Here is a 21,210-nt window from a genome sequence, read left to right on the forward strand (position 1 = left end):
TAATAATTTCAGTATGGAATACATTGTTTAATCTAGGTTCTTCGTCTGATACTAGAATCATGTAGACTCTTTTTAAAGAAGATGTTTAAGAGGTATTTGTGTTTTTTCAATACATGACACTGTTTGATGCCTCCTCAAAACTTGCAATACTTCTAGGTCATTTTATAGTCCACTAGTGGAATAATGAGGAGCTTTCTATATTAGCCTCTACATTTAATCAAATGTTTTACAGACAAACAAAAGGCAACATTTACTTAAGGCAAACTAAACAGTTAAATCTTCTTTAAACAAAGGAGTTGTTTACACATGCAGAGCTATTTCAATTAAGTTATACTGATTCCAGAGAAATGCTGAGTTTAAAAACACACAAGTTGGTTTCAGTCATGGTCAGACACACATCTTACATTAGCAGATTACATTGCAATTCCAAAAGGTTTTGTTCCAGACTAGGGTGATAGGATCACCGACATATAGAAAAATATTTAAAATGTTGTCTTAAATTACATACGTTTCTCATGAAAGATGAGGGAAAGTGTCTTCCAATTAATAATATTCTGAATGTAAGGAATCTTTTTGTGGAGTAAATCTGAAATTTTTCTACTTTCCTGATAAATATATATTTAAAGGCAAAATTATCAATGTTGATACTGTTATGATCTCTTAAGAAACTCAAGTTGCTTTGTATTTTTTTTCTACAGAAAATCCGATGAGGCTGGAAATTAAATTGGAAAGGAGCAATCACACAGTCTTGAAACTTGTGTGTCTCTTAACACACAGATTTCTAGTCAGACTGAAGGAGATGATACTCTAAAAGCATTTAGAAAGGACAAGACTGCCATTTCAAAAATTTACTTACTGGTAAACTAACCTTTTCCTGCTTGTAGACTGTACAAGGTATTTCTTAGCCTTGTAAAATCTCACTTATCAAAAGGTAGCTATATCTCCAGGACAGACATAGCTTTAATGGCCACTACTCTTTTCCTGTTCTTCTTCCTTCCTTACCTTCTCTATAGGTGTATTTGAGGACCTTTTAGTTTTCTGGGGCTGTGAAGGCAAATGAGGTCCTACAACAGGGTAGAGACCTCTGGTTTTTTTGGACTTCCCCTCTACTATGTCCAGGCCTCCTTCTTGTTAAGTTTCATAAGCCTGTGCAACAGCTCCCCCATTTAGATTTAATGTGTAGGCTTCCACCGAGGGTGCTAACATCTCGCACAAAAGTCCTGTGATAATGGATGAATGGTGATGGGGACAGGAGCAGTGATCTCTGGGATTCAGTCCCTCGACACAAATATGAATGCAGGCAGCAACTATGTGTTGGTCGACTTATGCTTGGACTTGTGAGACAGATGTGCAATTTGGTAACTGTAGCTGCAACTGAGTGGTCCTTCCCAGGATTCCCTCTACAAACCCTGAATGCGGAAGGGGCTAAAAAGGTGCAGTAAACATAGGCTGTCCCCGCAAGCTGGATGGTTGTGTCCAGTGGAATCACTTTTTCTATGGTCAGAACATACAAATCAAGGTAGTGAAGCTCATACTTTTATAGATTTTCTAAGCATTGAGGGTATGTCTAGACTGCATCCTTCTGTCAGCAGAGGGATGCAGATTAGGCAGGTCGACATTGCAAATTAAGCAGGGATTTAAATATCCCACGTCTAATTTGCATAAAAATGACCACTACATTTTGCCGACTCAGCACTTTGTCGGCAAAAAGCGGCAGTCTAGAGGGGGATCTGTTGAGAAAGAGAGCCTTTTTCGACAGATCCCTTATGCCTCCTGAAAGGATCTTTACAGGATCTGTCGAAAAAGGCTTTCTTTCTCCACAGATCCCCCTCTAGACTGCTACTTTTTGCTGATAAAGTGCTGAGTCAGTAAAATGCGGTGGCCGTTTTTATGCAAATTAGGTGCGGGATATTTCAGTCCCTGCCTCATTTGCAATGTCAACCTGCTTAATCTGCATCCCTGTGCCAACAGAGGGATGCAGTCTAGACATACCCTGACTGTCCTGAAAGAACTGCCATAAAAGCTTGAGAACTTGCAAGACATGACATTGATGTTGCTGCCCTAAAAGAGATCTGTTGGTTAGATGAAAGCTAACTGAAAGAAGATGGCGATGACTATGCATTCTTTTGGAAAGGGAAGCCATGTGAAGACAGGTATATTCATGGTGTTGGTTTTGCCAATAAGAACAAAATTTCTAGCCAGCTTTTAGAACTTCCAGTGGATAGTAACAATCCATCTCATGACTCTTTGTGTTAAGCTTAGTAATAACCAGTATGCCACAGTCATCAGTGAATATGCTTCCATACATGATGACGATGATGACACCAAGGAGCAGTTTATTGTGCTTTTGATTCAGTCCTGATTGCCATAGCCAAAGATGACAAACTTAACATCAGAGGGAACTTAAGTTCAAGAACTGAGTGACAGCCCAAACTCTGCAGAGACAATATAGGGGAAAAAAGGGACAGAGAAAACCATCTCTAATGGCATTCTATTCCACAGCAAATATGTGGAGCATGACTTGCTTATCACAAATACCATCTTTAGGCAGAGGGACAAATATAAGACCATCTGATACCATTTGCATTCCGGACAATGGCATTTTCTGGACTGTGCCATCATCAGAGCCCTCGATCATACTGATGTCCATATTACATGAGAGGTACACGTGACTGCTGGATGGACCATCATTTTGGTCAGATCAATTACAAACATGCATCTTGCAACACAAAACCATATACAACAGAAACAAATGTGGAAGAGATTTAACATCAGGGCACTTAAAAATTACACTCGTTGTGAGACCCTTCAACAAAGCCTTATTGAGAGGCTATCTGATTTACCTGAGATCATCAATAATATACAAATTGTGAAGAGTTCAAGACCATTATTAACAAGGCATGTGGTGAATTAAGTGAATTCCTCTATCACTGCCATCAGGATTGATTTGATGAGAACAATGAGGAAATTGTAGCACTACTTCATCAGATGAGAAGTTAATTTTGCACTTGGCACAAAGAACCCTCTAACCAGCACAAATGAGAGACGTATTATCATCTTCAAGTTGTAGTTCAAAGGAGGCTGCGTGACATTAGTGGTGACAGGCAAAGACCAAGAAGATCCAGAGATTTGCTGGACAACATCAACTGAGAAGCTTTTTTTCCAATCAACAAATGCCATTGATGGGCCAAGCTAAAGCAGCACATTCCTGTGCACTCTCAGGACTGCTCCACTCTTCTTAAGAACAACATAGCCCCCAATCAATCCTGAATGGAACATTTTGAGATTCTATTGAACCCTGAATGTGAAGTTTCAGAAGACCCCAGCAAGTCCATTCCTCAGTATACTGTAATAGAACTTCTTACTGACACTTCATCTTCTAAGAAAGTTTGACATGCCATTACTGAATACAGAAACAAGGTGCCAAGTCCAAACAGCATTCCTCTGGAAGTCCTCAAAGCTGGTAGAACAGCATTTGTGCAAAAACTTCATCAATTTCTTTTTAACAAGGTTTGAGTTAACAAGGAATTTCCACCTGCTGTAAAAAATGTCTATTTTATTATCTGTAGCAGGGCTGTGCTACTGTTCCAGTCTTTTTTTCTGTTTGTCTTGCTGTGATCTTGATTCTTATTCATGATCACATTCTGGAACTGGTACTGAGTATCACATGGAAAACTAGCTCCTGAACATGCAGTATCCTCATTCTAAAACAAAGTTAATCAGGACTATTATTACCAACCTACAGTATGCTAACAACTGTGCTATTCTTGTGCACACCCAGCCTAACTTGCAATCCATCCTAGATGTTTTCTCAGGTACCTATCATTACCTGACGGGAACATTGGGAAGCCTAAGATGCTCTAGCCAGTGTGTTTCAATATCAGCTGCCACCCCTTCCTCCACAGATTGTCATTGGTGGTTAAGCCCTGGAAAAAGTTGAGTAGTTCCCTTAAGTTGGTAGCCACTTCTTCCAGACAGACAATCTTGATGTTGAGATTGAACATAGGATCTGTTGTGACAGCGTACCCTTTGGAAAGTTTTTTTGTTGTGACTTTATTAACAGAGGTCCGTAGATGGTAACTAAGACTTGTTTTTCAATGCAGTAATAATACCCACTCTTCTTCATGGGTGGGAGATGTGAGCAATATACAAAGTCATCTTAATCATCTAGACTGATAAGAATAGTGCAGCCCTAGAAAGATTCTCCCTATCAGATGGGAAGATTGTGAAACTAATACCATCACTCTCTCTGTGCAGCTAACATGTAAGTGTTGAGGCAAAGATTATTAAACGCCAGATGTGCTGGGCTGATCACTGGAAGTGGATGACTGATACTTGTATTCCAAATCCAGTTCTCTTTTCTCAACTTAGACATGGTAAGAGGACCTATGCGGGACAGGATGCATATCCAGAAAGTGTATCTTAAGAAGGGAGGCACTGATCTCATTAATTGGGAAAAGCTGGCTGGCAATAGACTGCAATGGTTTGTATTGTACAGGAAGCCTCAGCCCAATTTGAAGAAAATCTCCTTGCTCAAGTGGCAGTGAAACAGGAGAGGGGAAAGTACAGCATCCTGGCCAGAAGTTGTACTTTCTCTGAGCAAACAACTATCACATATGTGGGAAAACCAGAGCTCAGATTGGACTCGTTGGCCGCTGCAAGCCTCATCAATGACTTTCCCCTTCCTCCCCCGCCACAGCAGACATGCTCGTATTGAGAGATAGCTGCTGCCAGCTGTGTTAATAACGGTTATTGTTTTGCATATATGAATATAGTTTTCTTTGTGCTTCCACTATGCTGAGTTAGTTTTTTTTGTAATCTCCTTTTGTCATTTGTAAACATTTGTTTTTTTCCCTAAAAATAGAGTGGATTTTTGTTGAGAGTCGGAGGAGATAGGTACAGAGAGTAAGAGTTCACAGAAGTGAACTAAAGTATCCTTTCTTATAGACTCTCTTGTAGACACTGACAGAGGCCTACTCACAAATACCCCTTATACAGTACTGAAAATGTGTGTGTGTGTGTGTGCGCGCGCGCATGTGCGCGCACACGTGGAGAGGAAGTTGGGAAGGGAGAGAGAGAGAGAGAGAGAGACTGTTTGTTCCAGTTTATTGGTAGCAACCCAGAACAGCAAGTCACCTTTTCCTCTTTTATATTTTGTTCCTTCACCCACAGAATTTATCCACAGAATCTCTGTCTTGATGTGAAATACAAGACAGTAACATTGTGATGGAGCTGGGACAATGGTAAAGTTTGCTTGTTTCATTTGCTATTATGTAAACAGACACACATCTTCATTTTATGCTAAATGCAAAACATACATATGCTTGAGACTCAATGAAAATTGAAATCCTTGTAAATGCTGAAGATAAATTGAGTCATTTTGTTTCCTCTAAATTGGCCATATATAAAACCTAGTAGCTAAACATTAGAAAACAAACTCAACAGATTTATTTCCAATAATAATAATTATTACTATTACTTATTACTATAACAACCCGCTGAAATAATGGTACTTTTCTTGTTAGCCAATCCTTTAAGTAAGCCATTTTATTAATATTTTACAGCTAATAATAGGTTAGACTAGAATAATAATGTTGTTCCAGAGTGAAAAATTGCACATGAATAAATCTAGTTGCTGGAACACCTCATTTCAATTTTAATTCTATTTAATTAAATGTATGAATTTTAAAAAAATATGAGAGAGACACTGATTATGCAAGAAATTTTCTTGCAATAAAGTAAAGTAAACTAAAAAGTACGTGAACGCACTTATTTTTTGGATAGGAAAGAGATGCGCTGAATGGAAGAACCTGGGAGCATTGTATTATTCTTAATTTTGGTATAAAAACGACAGAGAAATAAAAGAAAAAAGTAGGAATTCTGCATCATCATATTTTAGCACCATTCCTGCACTGTTTCGGCCCCGATCCGACACGGAGATGGGCTGTGCTCATGTGGCTCTTAATGCAGGATTAAGGCCTTAGCTTTTAAGCCTTTTAAGTACTTCTTGTCTTTAAAGTGCCATGTGCTCTGACTTTGCTATATAAATAATTGCAGCAACAATTAATGAGGTGTACTACAGCACTGTTTTGGCCTTCATGCCACTCAGCTTGACTAAAGGGACTGAAAGTTCATTTACTACAAAAATCAACTCTAGGTACTCCATAAATGGGACTTCTGGGTCACTCTGCAACAAAGCAGATGCAGAGTAAGATAGTAAAAACAGTCATTAAGGATGAGTAAATATTGTTTAAAGTTGATATTCCGATTTCAGATCTCCTATATTTGAGTGATATTTTGACACTGATTTTGACTATTTCTCTTGTCCCCAGGAATGCCTCCTGTATGAGAGTGTCACTGCCCACTTCAGATAACTCCGTCCCCATAAAGGAATTTTCAAGGGGTATTGGGTGGCTTTTTCTCAAGTTGGTGGTTGGGGGAGGGGTATAAGACAAGTCATATGAAAATCTACTCTTTATTCTATATCTTTGTTACATGGGATCTTTTCTGTTATCACCATTGGGAGATCTTCATTTTCCTTCCCTCCTCAGGTTTCTTTTTCTCTCTGACCAAGGGAGGCCTTCTCCCTTTATTCTATATGCTTCCTATTTTGTGTTGTTTCGTGTGTCCTGAATGTCCTTTTCTCCAGCAAGATCTGCTGATGCTGAGAGCAGATGGTAGAAAGCAGCAGGAAGTTGTCTCTTCTCTTTCTGGCTCTCTGCCAGTCCTTTCAGGGGCTTCTCCTCTGCTCCCTCACTATGGTACATCAGAGATACCCATGATATGCTACATTTCCCACACAGCTCCCCTGGCTCCTTTATGCTTAATCAATCACGGTGGGCAAACTATGGTCTGCAGGTTATGTCTGGCCCATCAGAGCTTTTAATTAAGCTCTCAAACTCCACTGCCCTGCTCCAGCACTGTGCCAGGGAGCAGGTAGGGAGTTTGTAAGCCCCGATGCCCCACTCTCTCTGGCAGGAGCGCTGGGCACTTGAGGAAGAGTGGGACAAGCCCCATACCTCACTCCCTGGCTGATGGTGTGGGCCTGGACAAGCAGTGGGTGGGCCACAGCACACCAGGCCCACCTGGCACAGTGTCTTTTCTGATTAAAAAACCCACATTGCCTTTGCTGCTGGTGTTTTTTAACACAGTGAAGTAGACTGAAAAATTTTAGCTAACATACAATTTGTGTTCAAACAGAAGCAAAATTGTGTGGTAAAATAAACAAATAGCTCAGTAATGAAATCTTCTGAAAGCACATTGCTCAACACAATTATTTCAGTAGTACTGATTTTGAAATAAACTTGTGTTGTCCCTGTTTGAACATGAATTGTTCATTTCTCAAGCATTTATGGCTTACCATACAATTTCCTTACCCAGATGTGGTTCTCAATCAAAACCTCTGAGGTAGACTTCACTCTACAAGAGATTTCTATGTAGGTGACAGGGACTCTTGTCTCTCAAATTGAAAGTTAAGCTAATTAGCAGTCTCAAATGCCAGAGGACCTTGACAAGCTAGCTGTCACTTGCAAGATCTGAAGGACCAGGTAGTGAGAATCTACATAAAAACTACCAACATAAGATCCTTTGCAATCCCACATTTATGATTCTGTGAAATAAAAGGGTAAAATAATCTCTTGTACTCAAGATTCCTTTTTTAATGCATCCAAGGATTACATTAGGCCTTCTGGCTACAGCATTGAACTAGAAGCTCATGTTCATCTGATTATCCATTAAAATCTCTAATCTCCATATCTAGACTTGCAGGAAGATCGATGCTGAAGTCAATCTTCTGGAATTTGATTTGGAAGGTCTAGTAAAGACCTACTAAATTGAACACTGAAGGCACCCCTGTTGGTGGAAGTATTCCTCGCTGTTGTGAGGAGTAAGGGAAGTCAACGGGAAAATCTCTCCTATTGACTTCCCACTGTGGGAATAGAGCTGAAGTTTGGCTTCAAGTACATTGACTCCAGCTATTTATGTAGCTGGAATTGCGTACCTTAAGCAGACCTTCCCCTGTAATACAGACCTTGCCCAAAGCATCTTTCTAGTCACTCCTTCCCAGGATATTGTCCCTCACCCTGTAAATAAGGGTTACATTTTTAGTTCCTTTATCTATATTTAGTCATATTAAAATGTATATCATTTGCTTGCCTCCACTTTACCAAGCAATCCAGACTGTTCTGAATCCATGACCTGTCCTCTTTGTGGTGTACCGTTCCCCCAATTTCTGTTATCTGTATCTGTAATCTTTGACACTTCAAGAGATTTGGCATTTCTGTCAAATCTCTTCTTTCTTTTGGACAATACAGAGTAATACAGAGTAACACAGACTCTTCAAACCTTTCTTAATCTTGTGTATCAGTTATGTTGGAATACATTAATTTAAATAAAAGTAAACTCTTAATGATTGTTTATCTAATTGCCATGACTATACAAGCCGCAGACAGACCCAGCTGAATTAAAGAGGAATCACTGGAACATTAAAGATAACGTAGTCAATAATCTCTCTCTCTCTCTAAAACTGATTTGTAAGCAACAATTCAATTGGCTGTAGTGACCTAGTGATGAGAAACAGATTGGACATATGTCATAATCTCACTGGTGGGTGATTTGGTCCTTTACAGATTCTCTGGTTGCATACTAATTTGCGTACCAGTGATAGAATCATAGAATCATAGAATAATAGGACTGGAAGGGACCTCGAGAGGTCATCGAGTCCAGCCCCCCGCCCTCAAGGCAGGATCAAGCTCCGTCTACACCATCCCTGACAGATGTCTATCTAACCTGTTCTTAAATATCTCCAGAGAGGGAGATTCCACCACCTCCCTTGGCAATTTATTCCAATATTTGACCACCCTGACAGTTAGGAATTTTTTCCTAATGTCCAATCTAAACCTCCCCTGCTGCACTTTAAGCCCATTACTCCTTGTCCTGTCCTCAGAAACCAAGAGGAACAAATTTTCGCCTTCCTCCTTGTGACACCCTTTTAGATATTTGAAAACCGCTATCATGTCCCCCCTTAATCTTCTTTTTTCGAAACAGATGCCCTGGCTGAATTGCACATTGAGGCAGAAGCACATGGGCAGCCTGTAAACATAGGCATGCTGAAATTTAGGAAATGGACCCTCACTGTCCTCCTTCACATAGTGCCAGTTTCACCTGAAATTTAAGATTTCAGTGAAAAAAATCCATATAAATGCAGTTACATCATCCAAACAACCATAACTCTGCTATGTATGATGCCACAAGGGAAAAATATGAAAATATTAATATATTTAAAAATCAGTTTTAATCTAATCTGAGGCCACAAACATCCAAGTGTATTAATCCCAATCTGATTATTAATCACAATTTGGTTACTGTACAAAGTCAATGTAGGGAACATGCATTAACTGTGTATTTCTTCCCTAAATATGTTTGGGTTTCTTTTAAGTGTAAACTTAGAGCTACATTTTTGCTCAATTTATAATGTTTGATTCTGGATAATTACAACATTGCTGTCATCTTGGTGCATCCTAATTTACTGAAACACACACAGGTTTCAGACCACTTTAATGTGGATTTGTTTGTTCTGGGATTACACTGTACTTCACTGAAAATAGAGGCCAAGTTCCTCAGTGCAGTATAAACTAGCATAGTTCTGTTGAACTTGGAGGAAGCAATGCCTGTTTACACTCGATGAGGCTCTCCGCCATAATTTCCACGAGAAATATAGATTTTAAAATGCAATAACTGTACAGTTTTCCTGAAAATTAACAACACAGAATAATGATAAATATTTTTTGGACCTGCTTAGCCTATGTGACATACTACAGAGTGTAACTTTTTATTGTATTCCACATCAAGATCACAATATAAGGCTAAAATATTCTTTCCAGATGTTACAAGTAAGCCAGATATCATAAACTAAATTCCAAACATATATTTTAAAATCATGATTACCTTGCCATAATTATATCCACCAGTAACAATAATTAAAAAGTCTGCTGAATCACATATATGTTTATATCTATTTAAGCAAAGCTTCTTAGGGTCAGTACCTATGGAAGTTCATATACAGGTTGGACCTCCTTGGCCTGTCACCCTTGGGACGTGACCTGTCCCAGATGAGGGATTTTGCTGGATCTGGCTCCACTTCTACCAGCCTCTCCATCACTGGACCGCCCATAGGCCCCGCTGCCCTGCTGGTCTCCGTCCCTCCTCTTTGCCTGCCATGCTGGGCAATGCAACTCACAGCGCACTGGGCTCCCGCCTTGCTGAGCAGCCCAGCTGGAGCACACTGGGCTTCCGACCCCTCAGGGCAGCCCAACTGTTGTTGAGAAGCCCCGCTGCAGCGTCCTGGCCTCCTAACCCCACCGGGCAGCCCTATTGGGGCATGCCCAGCTTCTCAACTGTAGGGATCTAGCTCCTTGCCCCACTGGCAGCTCGCTCCCAGGAGCCCACAAGCCCTGCCAGTCTGAAGGGCTCCTAGGCACCAGCTCTCCTCCAGGATTCTCTGGTCCTGAAATATCCGTGGTTGTGCAGGACCATGGATGTTGCTGTACCAGAGAGACCCGGTTTACAGAAGTTCAATCTGTACTGGCTTCCCAGTGTGTTTTGAACTAAATAGCTATCCAACTTCTAAACTTCAGCGTAGAATTACAGTAGTCAGAATTTTTCCAACCAAACTTAGTTTAATCCAAAAATGCTGATTCAGTAGGTTGAAATGTTGCCAAATCTCTTACAAGTTTGGCTAAACTTTCGTCGAAACAGCACCAATAGCACCCAGCCACTCCAAGAGATGGAGAGAGCACTGAGATGTGCTACTTCCTGCCTTCCGCACTCAGATCTGGAGGATGGGCAGTGCTCCCCATGACTTCCAGAGCTGGGGACCTGACAGGGAGGCAGAGTGGTGGGATTTCTGCTTCTCAGCAAATGATCTAGAAGGCTTCTTTGAAATGAATAAAAGCCTTCCCTGGAAGTTAAAAAAAATATCTATTTCAAGTCTCCTGAAAATGTTCATGTTTTTCGTATTTTGCTTAGCTTCAGGACAAAAAACTCTCTCAACCATGAAAGAGAGATTTTCATGCAAAAGGGATTCCCTTTTTTTCCAGACAGCTGTACTTCAGAGTACCAGGTTTAGGAAGATGACTTTTTGGGGAAAAAATGAATTACTTTTGCTCTGCAAATGTAAAAAACATTTTTTTCAAATGTGATGAAGCAGACTTGTATAGCTGTATCCCCAGAGGAAAAGATAGCTTACTTTGTTTGCAGTTAACAGGAATGTAGTTAGTAGAGCAGGAAGCACTCTTGTATTGTTTTCTGTAACCCCTCTCTACACATTTTTGCTTCCAGTCCCTCTTCCATCTGCATTGCCATCCAATACTACACATGCTCTTCTCTATCTCTCACCTCCTTGAAGGTTTCACTGAGGCATGCAAACTAGAATGTTCCTAAATGCTTTTTAAGACCCTCTTTTTGTTTGTCCCTCAGTGTCTATTGTAATAATATCCATGTGATCAGAATGTATGCGAGAAAGCACAATTCTAAGTTTCTTACTGGTTTTTGCTTTAAAGTTTTCCAGGGACAAGCCAGCCCTGAACGGTGATACCAGCAACATGAACATTACAGTATTTTATCCAACCAGTCCAAAATACATTAAGTTCCAGAAATCCACTGTATTCTTAAATTGTTATTAACTTATAAATTGATATATTGTACTATGCTCATCAAGCCAACAGCACAATAAGTATTTTTGAGAAATTCCCATGGAAACGAAAACCCACTCTCACCAATATAAACAAGCTCCAAGTTCTTAAAGATACCATTATATTCAGTTTCAAAGCTTATGTCAGTCTACCAAATGCACCAAAAAATACAGTCATTGTTTTTCAAGATCAATATGCCCCTTTTAAAGGTTAAGGCCAATTCCCAAGTAATAATACAATATTTTGTCAATAATTAAAATATTTTAAGTGCATTTATAAGAATTTCTTTTCAACAGCAGCAGTTGCTCACAGTAACTTTCTCCTGAACTTTTAGCCCCATAAGGTTAGCATTCAGGAAGCTCAGCTGCTGTCTAACAAACTTAATTAATCAAAAAGTCATTTCCGAGCAGTAACTATGAGTAAAAGTGCTTCAAGTGTGCTAGCAAGCCTACAAGTTAATCAAAATGCTAATGCAGTACAAATTAAAGTTGTGATTAACATTTCACAGTAGCTGCTTAAGTGAATTGATCACACAAATGGGTTAAGCATTAGTCATTTCCTCCAGCCCCAACTGGGAAAAGGTTTGTCATGGGTGGGGGAGGGATTGTACATAAGCAGCACCATGTCATCATTAAACTGTCACCAAGTGCTGCCACATAATAGTTTACAAGTTTATCTATGGTGTGCCAAAAAAAATCAAGTAAAAAAAAGATCATAGGTCTGCAAAATAAATTGCCTCTGTAAAGGCAGCTGGCATATAAGTTCCCCTGAATATCTAGTATGTATAGATACTCCACTACAACACTATGTATCTGTGTTTATTATCTGTAAATGAACACTATCCGTGCAGCACACATTCTAGGTGAAGGGTTTTGATTACTCTGTTGCTTCTGCTCTTCTGAGCTAGGATAATATCAGTCCAAATGTGGAAGCAGCTAGTATTACAATTGTGACTGACTGCAGCTATCATCATTGGCATGGCACACACATTCATACACAGCATACGTACCGTCAAAAAGAATGTATTTCAGAAGCTGGGTCTATACTTTAAGATTTATTTAGCTTTTCTCCCCCTTTTCCCTCCTTCAAAGACTCCCTGTTTATTTTTAGTTAATATACACATCCATTAAAATGGAGCAGCTGTCCTTTACTCCAGGCACTTCTCAACAATTCTTAAGTTTACACCCATAAAATGGACAACTCCTGTAGCTGTCTCCCTTAATCCATTAATCACATTATCTACAGCAACCAGAACTAACACAGCAGCTATAAACATACTTAAGGTCTTTAAGATCTCCCATCAGAGCCTTCCTACTTTTGACAGCTAGAGAAAACAAGTGGACTTTGGAACATGCTCTGAAAGTAGGGCTATTAATGACAAAAGCGATGGGGGAAGCAAGCTTCAAAGTGGAGGTTACACACTCACTATCATATGTGCAGGACTATAGGTCAGGCACCTTTGCTGGTCACAAATGTGCTGGTATGGAAGCAAACTATCTTCTAGCTGAGGAGTGCTGGACACAGTCCCATCTAAGAGCACATCAGTCAGTCCCATCAATCATAAGATTTTCGTGTATATGTTAAATTTAACTTATTTCTGTCACATTTTCAGGTGCCTTCTGAAAGGCAGCTAATGCAAAAGACCCAATTTAATTAGCATAAGCTCATTATTATTCATTACTTTACAGTACCCCAAAGAGTGTGCTAACCAGGAGTTTTGGTCTCTGCTCTGAAGACCTAATACTCTAAGTCTGGACATGACATAGCACAGGGATAACAAACCAGTTGTGAATAGTCAGGATTATGGCACTACAATCCCCTGGTTACTCAGTTAAAGGATGTGCACATTTCTCACTGCAAATTGTACTTCTGTCTACAGTTCTAAACCCGACTTCTCTTCTGTCTTCTCTCAATGTACAGGTATCCTACTGAGATGTGCTTAACACATCTATAGGCAAACACTCTTCAAAGGTTAAGGCTGAACTCCATGGCAGTCCTATTCCCTGGAAATACTAAAAGGTTTTATCAACGATTATACTACAAGTGGAGTCTCGTAGCCATTTCAAATGCAAAGCCAGCCGCTGTCATATTATTTCTCAGTGAAAGTGACTGCCCTGCTGAATGTGAAATGGATATTATTACTATCTCAATTATCCATTACAATTAATACAAATATAGTAGGTAGTTTCAGAATAGGAGACTAAGAGCTGATCGCTAAATACACAGCCAGAAAGTATAGGGCTTGAAAAGAGAAACAAGAAAGAGATTAGATTTATTCTATTTCACATATTCTTAAATCAGGGAGAGGAACAAAGATGGGGCATTGCTTTTAAAATAATAAGCATTACTACTGCAATATCAAAACATTAGATGAATAATTCAGTTAAAAATAAACAGCAGTTTTATCTTTGACTATAATTGTCTTCCTCACAAGACTGAAAATAATATCATACTTTGTTGAAGCCTGTGCAGTTGTAGTCATATTGGTGTTGCAGGATATTAGAGTGACAAAGTGGGTGCAAGAATATATTGGACCAACTTCCCTTTGTGTGAGAGAAGCTTATGAGATTACACAGAGCTCTTTATCAGGATCTGGCAGGCACAACAGAAGTCGGTCCAGTGGGAGATACCACTCTCACCCTTGTCTCTCTGAAGAAATATCAATTAGTTATGCAGCTGTTGGCATGGTCAGCACCATTCCATAGAATCTTATGTCCTCTTTTAGTGAGACAGGATGGTAGTGGAGTATGGGAATTAAGATGACCATGCAGAGATAATTTAAAAATAATTTGTGCTTTGGTAATGTTGAGAGATTTCAGCTGAAACTGATTACTATTGTGCTAGATTTTTTACATTATACTTAGCAAAAAACTGCACTCTTTGGGTGAGGATCAATCTAAATAGAAAAGACAGAGTATGAAAAATGGAGTAATAGTCCCCTTTTACAGTTGGGGAACTGAGGCAGAGAAAGATGAAATGACTTACTCAAGATCAAACAAGAAGTCTGGGGGCAGTGCTGGAAACTGAATCAAGATCTCTCAGGCTCAAGTCCCACACAATAAGCATAAGTCCATCCTTCCTCTCACTGTAAGGCTACGTCTAGACTACAAGCCTCTTTCAAAAGAGGCTTTTTCGAAAGTATCTTTTAAAAAAGCCTCTTTTGAAAGAGAGCATCTAGACTGCAACCACTTCTTTCGAAAAAGTGGAGTCTGGATGCTCTCTTTCGAAGAAGCCCTGTTTGCATTCAAGAACACCTTTTTTTGAAAGAGCACTTTTGAAAAAAGGTGTTCTTCCTGTAAAATGAGGTTTACCATGGTCGAAAAAAACGCCACGTTCTTTCAATTTAATGTCGAAGAACGCGGCGGCAGTCTAGGTGCAGTGGAAGATTTTTCGGAAAAAAAGCCCTCTAGTCAAGATACACCCTAAGTGACTTCATTAATCCTTGTTTCTTACTTTTCAACTGTAGGTCAGGACCATTCATACAGAAAATTCCTGAAACCTGATAAATGACTGCAAAGACATTAACTGCCAAGCTGCCAAAGCTGTCATTCAGACCACACAACAACACTCCCTGGATTTGTGCAGCAAATAGAAATGGACAATATATGCCCAGTTGCCAGTCTCGAGTATGTTTATGACAAATTTCACTGTAACAAAAACCTTGTTACAATGAACTGAACCCATGTTTAAATTATGTTAATTATCCAAAGGCTGTAGTGAAATGCCCTTTCTTTGGCAACAATTGTATTTGTTGGGACAGAAGTGAGACTGCTGGAATCAGTTTATTGTTCTGTAATGTGGGGGTAAAGCTCTTTAAATGACATTTGATAGTTAAAGGGGTGGGAAAATCTCTGGCTCTGGAAAAGTAATTTTATGATAAAGATTGCAAGCACTCTGGATTAGGAGAGTAAAGGTTTTTAGACGAGTGCCCAAATGAAAGTAAGCTTATTGAAACATATTTACTATTGCTTACTCTGATAGAGGCTTTTGTAACAGAAATTAAAGTTTAAAAGAGATAAGAGGACGTTCAATCCAAGGGGAAAGAAAGTGGGTGCACCCTGGTGTGCAGCTCTGGCAAGAGCTGGCTGAGCTGCAGCAAAAGACAGCAGGGAGCTATTTAAAGAACTGGCACGGACCCAGGTTGCAGTAGACAGTACCTGTAAGAATTGGTTAAAGTTTCACCACTGATTCAGTATTAAAAAAAGAAGTTATTTTAAGATGGAAATGAATCTTTACTGGTCTCTAAGGGTGTGTCTAGACTACGTCCCTCTTCCGAAAGAGGAATGCATGAGGGAAATTGAAAATGCAAATGAAGCGCTGATTTACAAATCTCACGCTTCATTTTCATAATCTCATCCGATTGTTTTTTTTGGAAGAGATTAAAAAAAAAAAATAAAAGCAGTCTAGATGGGGTTCATTCAAACCCCCCCTTTTTTGAAAGAACCCTTATTCCTGAAAATATGAGATTTAGAGGGTCCTTTCGAAAAAGGGTTATTTTTTTTAAAAGAACCCCATCTAGACTTTTTTTTTCAGAAAAAAAAATCTGTTATTTACTATTAGTAAATAACCAGTACAGGCAGTCCCCGGGTTACGTACAAGATAGGGACTGTAGGTTTGTTCTTAAGTTGAATTTGTATGTAAGTCGGAACTGGCGTCCAGATTCAGCCGCTGCTGAAACTGACCAGCGACTGACTACAGGAAGGTGTCCCCGAGAAAAGCCTAGTCTGCTGGGTGGGCGGGGGGCACACTAGCTGCGCCCCCCCCCCCCCAGCAGACCAGGGAGACGCGGGCGGCGGGACCGAGATGCGCCGCGGTCCTGCCGCCCGGGTCCTCCGCGGCTTTGCTCCGTGTCTCCCTGGTCTGCTGGGAGGGCCCCCCGTCTCCCTGGTCTGCTGGGGGCCCTCCCCCCGCCCCAGCAGACCAGGGAGACGCGGAGCAGCTTTTCTCGCCCCGGAGGACGCAGGCGGCGGGACCGCGGCGCGTCTGGGCGGTCCTGCCGCCCACCTCCTCCGGGGCGAGAAAAGCCCCGTTCGTAAGTATGGATCCAACATAAGTCGGATCCGCGTAACCCGGGGACTGCCTGTAAATGTATAGAGATTAGAACTTAGTCACAATTAAGCTTCCCCCTTTGATCCTTTAAATGAAATGAACTGGTGAATTTAATCTCCAAATTTGGCTCAATAAATTTTCAGAGGACCTACCTCACTCATCATCAGATCTTCTCAGCACAGAGCTAAATGTAATGTACCTGGTGAAGACACACTATGTTGATGGGAACATGCTCTCCTGTTGACATAATTAATCCACCTCAGTGGGAGACAGAAACTACTACGTTGGTGGGAGCCACTCTGCAGCTGACCATGGGAGCCGACAGCGTTGTTGGGCTCCTAGGCAATGTGGGAGAGGGGCAGTTTCATGCTCCTGGTAGAGGTGGGATATGGGGAAGGGCTCAGCTCTGCCTGGACTGTGGCGTACCCCTTGGCTAGCCCTCAGTGCTGCCTGGAGTGTGCCACATGGAACTCCCATTTCCCCTGGCAGCCCTAAGGGTTGCCAAGAGCTCGGGGCCCTTTTGAATCACTGGGCCCCAGGGCAACTGCTTCCTTTGACCCCATCCATCTCCATTGGTAGACATGCTGCCGACATAGTGCAGTGTGGACACTGTGTGAAACCAATGTAACTTACATCGCTCAGGGGGGTAGTGTACACTAGGCCTAAGAACTAAGTGGTAGACTCAGAAGCAGAAAGAATGATGAGATGAGTGAGGAATATGTGGGAACCTGGAGGGTAAAGAGGTGAAAAGTAGGAATCTTCCATTCCGCAAGGGGCCCAGGGCCTCTCTGTTGAGGCATAAGCATTTGAAATTCCTCTCCAGAGCTGCTGCCTTGGCTCCTGTGTGGAGCCCACCTTTGATATGCCCAATGTCAGGCTTACATTTGGTTCACATCTTGAAGTTATCTGCACACATTTAACAGCTAGAGACATTTTAAAAATAAGTAAATAAATAGAAGCTTAGTGTTTTAAACACAAGAAGAAAGCTTCTAGGAAAAAAACTGAGTCACAGCAATATCTGAGTCTGCGCATTTTGACTCTTGATGTCATTCCACCTCTTCCAATGGTTTTACTTACACACACACACACACACACACACACACACACACACACACACACACACACACTCTTCTACAATCAGTTCCTTTCTCACAACTAAGATTTTTCCCCCCACCTCTGTTGACGTAGAGTTCATCAACAGGTCAGTGCTATGAAGAAAGTAACAACCAGTATGGAACGTGTAACCCTGTCTACTGTTTAAGCTTTAGGAACTTTAACCTTTGTTTGGAAAGCGTGACTAATATGAGGAAGCAAATAGTCTCTCAAGAGACATAAACCATGTGACAGTTTCAAAATACAAAAATGTTTTTCCTCCCTCTTTTTTTTAGAAGCAATTTTCTTTCCTGCTCATATAGCTATGCATACATCAATATCTACAGGTAGAAGACAAAGGAACAAACAAGTTCTGTACAGTAATATGATTATTTGGGAACTTTTTCTTCTGTTTAATGCAACTCCTGAATATGTCACTTTTTAAAAAAGTGACAACAATTTTTATAAATCACTACCTTGCCATATGGATTAGCACATTAGTACAAATATTTGTAGTAAATATAACTAAAAAGTTCATAAGTTCATTTTCTTTTTCAACTTTTGCTATGTAAGTAAAACCCTCTGCAATGATAAAATATTGTGTAAATGAGTTAGCTGCTTTATGTGAAACTGAAATGAAAATTTGGACCTAACTATCTATCATATGAACTCCATTCATAATCAAAATTTAAAAAAATAATTTCTATTTAAAACGAATCTTTATCACTTTCATTTTAGTAATTAGAAACACAGGTAGAGTTCCTTTCAATGTGTTTGGCAAGTTTCTGGCTTCAAAAATAAAAAATATCTGTGATATGATTTCCATATTCCTCTTATTCTTAATCTCAAATTCACCCGGTTCAATTATTATATTACAAGTGGTGCTGCCCCTAACAGGTGGTGTATTTTCCTAGGCCAAGGCCTGAGATTCACTCCAGCCTCTGGGCAATGCTGTGCTTCCTAGCAGACAATAGCACACTCTTTGGGAGGAGTATTGCCATGTGATCGCTCTCATGCACTGGTTCTACAGACTGGCAGTTTGGCACAGCCAGTAAAATGACTCTTACTATTTATATGAATTACAACAGTACATAAAAGCACTATTAAAGATCTGGACCTTCTTATGCTAGGTGATGTACCTACAGATAGTAAGACCACCCTCAAGATATTATAATCTAAGTAGACAAGACAAGGGAAGTATTGCTATCCCTATATTTCACAGATGGGGAACTGAGGCAGAGACTGATCAAGAGGTTTGCCCAGGGCTACACAAGAACGGAATCAATCTCCTGAGACTCAGGCCAGTACTTTAAACCACAATACTATTCCTCTCTAACAGCAGCAGGTAGAAGCTGGACTATTTTTTGCTTCAAATTACAGCTGCATTTAACTTCCTTTCCAGAACTGTGTAAATATTCCTTTTAGAAGTTGCAGTGACTATTTCAGATTTAGATTGGTGCTCTAAAATATCTTTGACAGGGGCAGTTATGTATGTTATAGGTATTATTTAGGGTTAAATCAGAATACCTGGTGTGTATGGACTTTCTGTTCACAAATCTGGACAAAATCACAGTTTGGATAGTGATAGTTTGCTTTTCTAGCCCTGTGGTAGGTGAGAACTGGGAAATAAAGCAACTGAAAAGCACATCTAAAATTAAATTGTTAACATTTTAAGGAAAGTTTTATTTCAGCTTTGAGGTATCTAGAGCACTTTTGGGTCCTCTGAAAGATTGTTGATAAATATACAACAAAATAACAATTGCCCATAAAAGTTGGGCCTGCAAGGGAGCGCATCTCTCAGCGAAAGGATAGGCTTTCCAAAGCCCATTCACCTGTAGTGAACTGCAGACTAGTTTCAGATAGTACAATGGGGATACTCTGTCACAGGCACTGGCTTCCTCCTTGCCCAAGGGTGCTCAATTTCCACTCTGTTCCAGGTCCTGCCTCACTCCATCGCTTTCTGCACGTTCCCACACCTCTGTTGCCTCTTTCCACCCCTGTTCCACTGCACGCCTTGTGCCGGCTCAACCCCCTTGTCTTTATTTACATTATGTTCTGTAATAATGTGGGCACTTTCTAAATAAATTTGTGTCTGTCTTAGGTGGTTCCAGTCCTCACTACATTGGCAATACTTCTCCAGAAAACAATGTGGATTTTTCCTGGACCAAAAATATTACAACACATTAGTGCAAAAGAGTAAACCAGTAGATAAGATAATTAAATGGGTTACTGTACCTGACATATTCTTATAGATTGGTCCAACACTGTCTTGGTATCAGTAGCATAATCTGGGCAAGGCAGCATGGCACGACTAAAATAGGCTTGCAGCAGAAGATGCGTTTTTGTGTGTGAACTGTCAAATGAATGAGGGTTGACTTCAATGGGGAGATGTTTTGCCAGGTCACTGTTCATCTGATCTTCATTGTGTCTCACTGGAAGATCTGCATACTCTTCAGCATCCTTAACAAAAAATTAAAAGGAGGGAAAACAAGCTTTTAGTGCATAAAAGCAAGAAAGCAATTGTGATTAAGCAGGATTTTTTGCAGAGTCCTTTTTAGGACATTTACAATAAACTAGATGGAAATCAGAGAACACTGCTGAGATTTTGCTAAAAGCAACCATTTTAGTCAGTGATGTTTAAACATTACTTTGCTTACTCAGTTATCCAAACCACAGATGCTTCTAAGAAAAACAGTAATTTGTTAAAATACTCAAAAACCATTAAAGCGTTTGAAATACTCTTGCTATATCTCATTTGTATGTTAGAACACAATAGTGAAGATTTGATAGTAAGTACTGAAACTGAGTATTTGAGGTAGACCCATTAGAGGTCTATCACCTGAAATGGCCCATAAAGTGATATAATGAATTGAATCTTAGACTTTGAGCAAGCAGTCAATAATTTACACAATTTCTGTTTTTAGCTAATACCTATTTTTTTTCTCCTTTTCTTTACACATTCAAGACACATAGTAGGGTTGAAATAAAATACATCTATTTTGCTTATTTTAAATATTATAAACGTATACTATCCAAGCAACAGAGTATTACACTCTGAAAGTATATTAAAACTAATTATTGAGGGCTAAATACTAGCCTCCTTCTCTGCCTTGCAGAGGGGCACACACGTTAGCTATTCTTTGCAACTGATGCCTGTGCAGCCGAGGGCTTTTTAGAATTTGCACAGAAGACCTGAGTAACAACAGGAGTTCCCTGTGTGTTCACATGCAAGGTTTTGGGGATGACACAGGGACAGGCTGGGCCAGCAACTAGGGCAAAACTCGTGAATCTTGTACTGCACTAATAAACAACCCTCTGTGGACTGGGAATTCAATAGTAGGAGGAATATTGCAGCCTCCATACTGCAGTTCTGGCCACT

The 21,210-nt window shown here is 40.2% G+C and overlaps 1 protein-coding gene across 2 annotated transcripts in view; it reads right to left on the minus strand.

The window, feature by feature from the left end:
- ASCC3 (activating signal cointegrator 1 complex subunit 3) overlaps window positions 1-21,210 on the minus strand; it is a 417,235-nt gene that overhangs the window by 8,770 nt on the left and 387,255 nt on the right. For both annotated transcript variants that reach the window (XM_006118439.2, XM_075923934.1), the window contains exon 37: window positions 20,067-20,291. In XM_006118439.2, the coding sequence (XP_006118501.2) occupies window positions 20,067-20,291 (225 nt within the window). The remainder of the gene's footprint in view (window positions 1-20,066; window positions 20,292-21,210) is intronic.

This window comes from Pelodiscus sinensis, chromosome 3 (genome assembly GCF_049634645.1).
Source record: "Pelodiscus sinensis isolate JC-2024 chromosome 3, ASM4963464v1, whole genome shotgun sequence".
Classification (NCBI taxonomy): domain Eukaryota; kingdom Metazoa; phylum Chordata; order Testudines; family Trionychidae; genus Pelodiscus; species Pelodiscus sinensis.